This window comes from Planococcus citri, chromosome 2 (assembly GCF_950023065.1).
Source record: "Planococcus citri chromosome 2, ihPlaCitr1.1, whole genome shotgun sequence".
NCBI classification, from domain to species: Eukaryota; Metazoa; Arthropoda; class Insecta; order Hemiptera; family Pseudococcidae; genus Planococcus; species Planococcus citri.
The window spans coordinates 11,077,062-11,084,450 of record NC_088678.1 but is presented as its reverse complement, the minus strand read 5'-3'; the positions used below and the strand labels follow the sequence as shown (position 1 = coordinate 11,084,450).

The 7,389-nt window shown below is 33.2% G+C and overlaps 1 protein-coding gene across 1 annotated transcript; it reads left to right on the top strand.

Moving 5' to 3' along the window:
* The first annotated feature begins 3,511 nt into the window (after positions 1–3,511).
* On the top strand, positions 3,512–5,768 carry LOC135834605 (uncharacterized). The gene is made up of 5 exons (XM_065348526.1): positions 3,512–3,839; positions 4,136–4,205; positions 4,288–4,376; positions 4,538–4,781; positions 5,398–5,768. The coding sequence occupies exons 1-5, from the start codon at positions 3,768–3,770 to the stop codon at positions 5,589–5,591; spliced, it is 669 nt and encodes a 222-aa protein (XP_065204598.1). The 5' UTR covers positions 3,512–3,767; the 3' UTR covers positions 5,592–5,768.
* The last annotated feature ends 1,621 nt before the right edge of the window (positions 5,769–7,389 follow it).

The window sequence follows — 7,389 nt, the reverse complement described above, 5'->3', positions numbered from 1 at the left end:
ATTTCTCCAAAATTTCATCAAACGGAGATGGAAAGCCGAAATTTACTCCGCACTCCAAGTTTGATACCCTCTGAAGACGACTTCAGATGGGTTCAATTCGTTTTGGAGCCTCCAGTGACTTTTTGAAAATTACTGGAGCCTCCAGTAGATTTTTGATACTTGAAATCTCCCAAAATTTCATCAAATGGAGATGGAGAGATGAAATTCATTCTGCAAACTAATTTCAATATGCTACGAAGTCGACTGCTGATGGATTTCAAGTCGTTTTGGAGCCTCCAGCGACTTTTTGAAATGCTGTATTGCGTTTTTTGGAAAATTGAAATTTAAAAAGTAGCCAGAAGCTTCAAAACTATTTGAAATCACCATGTAGTCGACTTCATGTCGTATTAAAATTAGTTTGCGAAGTAAATATTGGATTTCCATCTCCGTTTGATAAAATTTTGTGGGAATTTCGAGTTTCAAAAATCTGCTGGAGGCTCCAGAACAGCTCAAAACGTTTTGAAACAGTTTCCAATCGATTTGGCATGTCGAAAATAGAGTATATCCCAAATTTCAGATTTCTTGGTCAATTTGGTAAAATTTTGATTTTTTCCCCTCATTTTTGGCCTAAATTTGATTTTCAAAAATTCACCAAAAATCGAAAAAGGCACTTTAGCACTTGAAATTTTGACAGTTGATGAATTTTTTCTCCTATGTTAGAACGCAAAATCTGCGATTTCGGCTTACCTGTTAATCAAAATGGCCGCCATTTTGTAAGTAGGGCCACTTTTTTTTTTAGGACAAGAGCTTGAAATGTTCCCCAGGACTTCCCCTTTGAGAAAAAAGTTGCCCCGGAGGATGAGCAGGGGGTGCAGGTGATCCTTTGCGAGCTCCCGACTAAAACCTCAATTTTTAAAAAAAAGCTATTCTTCTCGGGTCTCAAATGGGTTAACGTGAAAACAATAATTTTTATTACAAAATTATAATTATTGGTACTTGAATACCATAGTAGGTACTTATACTTAGGTACATGAAGTAATATAAGTACTTATTCATTTTTGTTAATGCTTATAGGTACCACTCCTCAGCTGTATTATATGAATATATTTATCTCAGTGATAGGAGGATTAATTTTCTTGGCCACAATCATATCCATTATTAATGTAAGTTCAACATGATGTGCTTTTAAAAATAAAACGCTCTATAGTCTATAACTATTGAAGATCATTTATAGGGTGCAAAAATATCGTGAACCCCAAAGAAAGTTTTTCAATAAAAATATAGGTTGGCAACGTGAAATAGATACATATGATTGGTGGAATGTTATCATCCCAGTCTAACAACCAATCATATGCTATCATTATTATCATTCACTGTCAGTGGCGTAGCCAGGATTTTCTAAAGGAGGGGGCAAAACCAGATTTTTAGGCATAAAAAATCGAAATGAGGAGTAATTTTCTGGAAATCTATCGTGATGTGTGATGATATCATGAAAAGTAAGGCAAAATTACTGCTGGAGCGAAGCGAGAGCGAAAATTTTTTAGAAAAAATGGGTCCAAACAACAAAAAAACGTCCATTTTTGCATGTTTTCTTTCAAATTTTTGCTCGCGAGGGGGGGGGGCCATGGCCCCCTTCGCCCCCCCTTGGCTACGCCACTGTTCACTGTGACCAACCGAAATGTTTAGCAGAAAACTCTCCTAAGGGTACACGATATTTCTGCGCACCCTGTATTTAGGTAATTAGGTATAGGTAGATATAACTCCTAATATTTATAAGTATACGTATTTTCAGGAAACACCCTCCAGTTCTTTGTTAAGCACGGACATCGCATTTTTGCTCTTGGGAATAGTCTACAGCGTATGTACGATGGTAAAGATTCTTTTATGTGATGGTTTTAAGGAATTTTATAATAAGACAGTGAACGAAGAAGCACAGAAAAAACCTTCAGAAGATCAAGAGGCATATTCAAAAGAAATGGGCGAGTTGTATGAGCCGTTATTAGTACTTTATTCCCTCGTTATATTAGTTGACATTGGTAAGTTATCATTTATTTATATGAGTAGTCAAGTTGAGTACCTATCTAAATGAACACTGCCCTTTATTTTGTCTCAATTTAAGTAAAACACATTTTTTGAAAAGTGATTATTATCCCTCGAAATTAATTTCAGTCGACAGATTTTTTTCGAAAATGTTATTTCTTTTGAGGGCCCTCGTATTCCCTCCGTGGGACCTTCCGGAGCTAAAAATGTTTCTGAATAAGTACCTATCTAATTTTCAGCTCAAAATGGAAGTCTCAGCTGAATTGGCTCAAAATCTACTGACTTCTTGTTTAGCAGTGTACCACATTTTTGATCATGTATTATGTCATTACTAACAATAAGCATGCAATTGAGCAATGTTTTTGTTTTATTATTTCAAAATTCATCGTATAGGTAGATTAGGTACCTCATGAAAAAAGTTTAGACGACGTTCATCAAAAATATAAATATCTAAGTACATACACTACATACTTAATTACTTACCTACTTAAATATATTGAACTAATCCTACCTAATCATTGTTTTTTTCAATCTTAGCTTTCTCACTCTGCACAATTCTAGTTTTCGACTGCTACAGCGAGTCTGCAGAGGTGAGAAAAAATATCGGAAGTGGTGTGTCATTTACCATAAGAAATGTTAATTCTGAAGAAAATGATTCATCTGCATCTGCACCTCCACCTGAATCTGCAACTGCACCTCCAGCATATACCCTGGAGTATACCACAAGTACCACAACCACTCAATGCCAGTACATTGTCGATATTAAGATTTAAAAAGTGATATTCCATTTTTTTAATAAAATTATTGTATGAATGGGGTTGAACAGTTTAAAGTTTTTATCACCTTAAGCTGATTTTGTTATTTACGAAGGTACTTGCGCTGTCAATTATTTTATTTTATTTTATTTTTTTTGGTTTCTATTTAATGAAGATAATTTTATTATTAGATTGTTATTGGATTATTATTTTCTTTGTATAATTTTTTCAATTATTTTAGTATTTAAAAAAATCATGTTTATAGGTACCTGGTACCTAATAATATGTAGTCGAATCTCAAAAAACGTGATATTTGATTCGTTCTTACTCTTATTATAAGGAAGAGCAATTTTTATTTTAAAACGTGATTACCTATTGTGATTCCATTTAATTGTACATATGAGACTGTTGAATTAAAATTTTCTTCATGCATATACGAGTACCTATCTATCGACCTACTTATTTCGCCACAATTTTATTTTAAAGAATTTTTTTTCCAAGTTGTTGTTTTCTTGAAAATGCTGCTATGACTGAGGAATATGGGATAGTTCTACATGGTCTTAAATTCATAACGTTACTACTGCTACTGAAGTACCTGACACCTATTCCATATCAGTAATGAGTACTGTACATAGACGTACATATGTGTTATCTGCACTGCACCTGCGTATAAGTATGCTCTTACTTTCCAACGTCGTCGTCGCAACGTCATTCATGGCGAAAAATAACTGATATAGTCATCGCTGAGTAATTCGGTTCGAAAATCAAAACACACAAATGCTAAAATTCGCGCGCACATGAACGCAATTAAATAATATTATAGATAAGATACGCTAAAATAATCATTCTATACCCACACATCAGTTTAATTCAGTCGAATTAAAATATACCCAGTGAATTATTTTGTTGGTTTTGTTTTCTGTTAAATTATTTTTCCGAACACTCGATTCTTGTTCAGTTTTACTCAGAGGTGAGCAAAGTGTACAATTCAAAATGGCAGTAATTAAGAACGTATGTTGTTTGTCATTGAGAACGGGCACTCTGTTTTTACTCTATGTTCACCTGGTAAGTCACTTTATTTTTAATTCACCTACCTACATAAGTAGGTATGTCATGTGTGTGTCGGATTAATACTCGTATGTACCTAGAATAAAATCGATGTAAATTTCACTTTGACTTGTTTCGTTTCATTTTTTCCTGTGTTTGGAATTTGACTAGAATTGTTTGAAAAATCGTAGAAGATCAGTCTTTCTTATAATTCGACTGGGGAGGGGAGAGAAAAAAAGATCGGCTGTGATTGCAAAATGTACCGAAATATGAATTGATCAACTAATTAAAATAATATTTTTTATTTCAAATAGATCAGTAATGTATGGAGCGTGATGTCCAATTTGACTAGTTATGGCGATACTACGTTCAACAAATATATAGGTAAGAAAATTCAACTTTTTTTATTATTCAGTAAATGATGAACGTTTTGAAGTACTTATTCATTTTTGTTAATGCCCTACAGGTTCAAATCCTCCGTTGTTTTACACGAATTTATTTCTCTCAGTAATCGGAGGATTAATTTTCTTGGCCACAATCATATCCATTTCTAATGTAAGTAGTTCATCACGTGCACGAGGGGCATATTCGTCAGCTATATACCTATCAAAATCAGCTTCCAACACAATATGATGTGCTTTTAAATCGTTCTATACTTAAGTTCATTTATTTGCGAGTACAGTAGCTCTTAAGTCCTAATATTTATATATTTTCAGGGAACACCTTCCAATTCTTTGTTAAGCACGGACATTGCATTTTTAGTCTTGGGAGTGGTCTATGGAGTTTACGAGACGGTGCAGATTAATTTGGATGATAGTTTTAGGGAATTGTATAATGAGGCAGTGAACGAAGAAGCACATAAATTACGTCCAGAAGATCAAGAGGAATTTTTAAACTTAATGAATTCGATGTATGGGTCGGTTTTAGCATTTGTTTGCTTCATTGTATTCATTGGAATTGGTAAGTTATCAATTAGTTTCATTAATATTTAAATAGTCAAATTGAGTATCAAATGAGCACCTAAAAGTATAGTCTTGGATTTTGCGCGAAATTGCATAGATCGACACAGAATCTTAAATAGGTACTTTCATTTGGGACTGGGCCATTTTTACCAAAACAGTTTGGGTTCGTATAACGACAGAAGTGAAAAAATCACGTTTTTTTTCAAAAATGTCCACTCTTTGAGAGCCCATGTCTCCCCTCCATGAGCACCTACTGAGCTAAAAATTTTTTTGAGTAGTTACCCACCTAACTTTTAACTCAAAATGGAAGTCTCTGCTGAATGGGGTCAAAATCTGCTGACTTATTTTTTCACGGTGCACCATATATTGGTCATGTTTTTCATTACCTACCAAGCGATCAAGCATGCAATTTGAGCAATATTTTTGCTTCATTTAAAAATTTATCGTAGCGTTTAGGTAGGTATCTGATGTAAAAAAGTTTAGATGACGTTAATCAAATTCAAAAATATGAATATCTACACCACATAGGTACTTGAATAATTATATTGAACTACGTAATAAAGCGAGAGTACCTCTACCCACCTACCTAATAATTGTTTTCTTCAATTTTATAGCTTTCACAATCTACTCGATTCTGGTTTTCCACAGCTACAACACTGAGGTGAAAAAAAATATTGGAAATGGCATGTCGTTCAGAATTAACAATTCTGGAGTAACTAATTCATCTGCAGCTGCACCTCCAGCGTACTCCTCGCAGTACCCCGGCCAATTTCCCCAGTACTTCGTCGAAGTCGATATTAAAAAGTGACTTTCCGCATTCATCTTAAATACAACTACCTATGAATGGAATATTGAACAGTTAAAAGCGTTTGATTTTATATCATATAATCACCTAAGCTGATTAGTAATTACCTTACCTACTTGGCTTGTTGATTGATTTTTTTCTTCATTTTTACGAAACGAAATATATATTTTTTCAATTATACCTATAGCCCTAACACATATTTATTGTTTTATATTTAGATATGTAATTTTACGAGGAAACACTATACAATGCTATAGGGGGTCATTCCACGTCAATTTGACCAAGAAGTGGTAAGGGGGGGGGGTCAGCAATTTTCTTGAATTTTTTCCTGTGGAAAGAACTTCCAAAGGGATGACCAATGGTGCAAATCGCAGCCCTCTAGCCCCTTTTCAAAGGCTGCTAGGGGGGGGGGTGTCGAAGTTTTCAGTAAACTTGAAATACCATCTATTTCAGCAGTGGATTACTCGATAACCGCGATACATACCAAAATGGAACTTTTTCCCATTGTTAGGAGTGTTGAAAGGCTTTTTGATGATATCGTAAAAATTAGTGTTGCCACTTTTTTTCATACGAAAAATTAGCTCGAAAAGTTTCAAAACGTAAGTTTCATATTGCTCCGACTCTCAAAAATTCTGAAAAAAAATATGTGATGGTCACGTTTTCATGCTGAACAACATATTAAAAAATTGGGATGGTAACTTGTAACAAAGTCGATTTAAAAAAATTTAAACTTTGCGAAAAAATGTGATTTTTTGATTTAAAACATGAAAAACGGTTTATGATAGGTTAAGTTGATCCATTTGACCTCTATTTTTACGTATCCGTTGATAAAGTAAAAAAAAACCCTTCACTCGATAAAATGAACTCATCTCAAAAAAATCAAAATTCAAAAAGATTCAATGTTCAATTCAGAACATCAAAAAAAGTTTAAATTTATTCAATTGTCTTATTTTGTCCTCTTTTTGACGTATCTCATAAAAAAGTTGATGAAAATCACTCTTACCTAGATATAATAGCAAAAAAAATTAAAATTCGTTTATTTTTTGAATTTTTTCGAATTATGATTTTTTTGTGATAAGTTTATTTCATTGAGTGAAAGGAGATTTTCAACTTTTTCAACGGGTAAGTACGTAAAAATAGGGGTCAAATGGATCAACTTCACCAATCTAAACTTTTTTTCATGTTTTAAATCAAAAAATTCAAATTTTTCGGATATGTGGAAAGATTTTGGTAACAGGTCATCAGGAAAAATCTAAAAAGTTTTAAATGTCAACTGGGAAAGCTTCTGGAGCAATTTAAAGCTCAAAAAAGCTCAATAATTATCAAAATTTTATAATACTTAGCAAATAAAATGCCCCATTCAAATATAACCGAAAACTTTGTTGTTTATTTAAATCAGCGATTATTTTCTGACATTGCAATTTTGAATACTGTGCAGATGTGACCTTATAATTCGATTTTGTTTACCTACCTATTTAAATAATTATTTGAAATATTTTATCGTCGGTTCTCTCTGTAACCTTTACTTAACTATTTCGAAACTTTTGGACGAAAAATCGAGACTTTTTGACAATTTTTTGGCAGCAAAGAAGGAAAAGATTTTGGCAATTTCTGACGAAAAGGGCAATTCTAGGAAAAATAAAACGAGGCTGACAATTTTAACAAAAGGAATGGTTTTCTGAGAGTTTCTGGCAGAAAAACGAGACATTTGGACAATTTTTTTTTAAAATAAAAAATTCGAAACTTTCTGAAAAACTACTAAGTAAGTAAGTATGTTTAGAAATTTTGTTAGAAAGCGAGG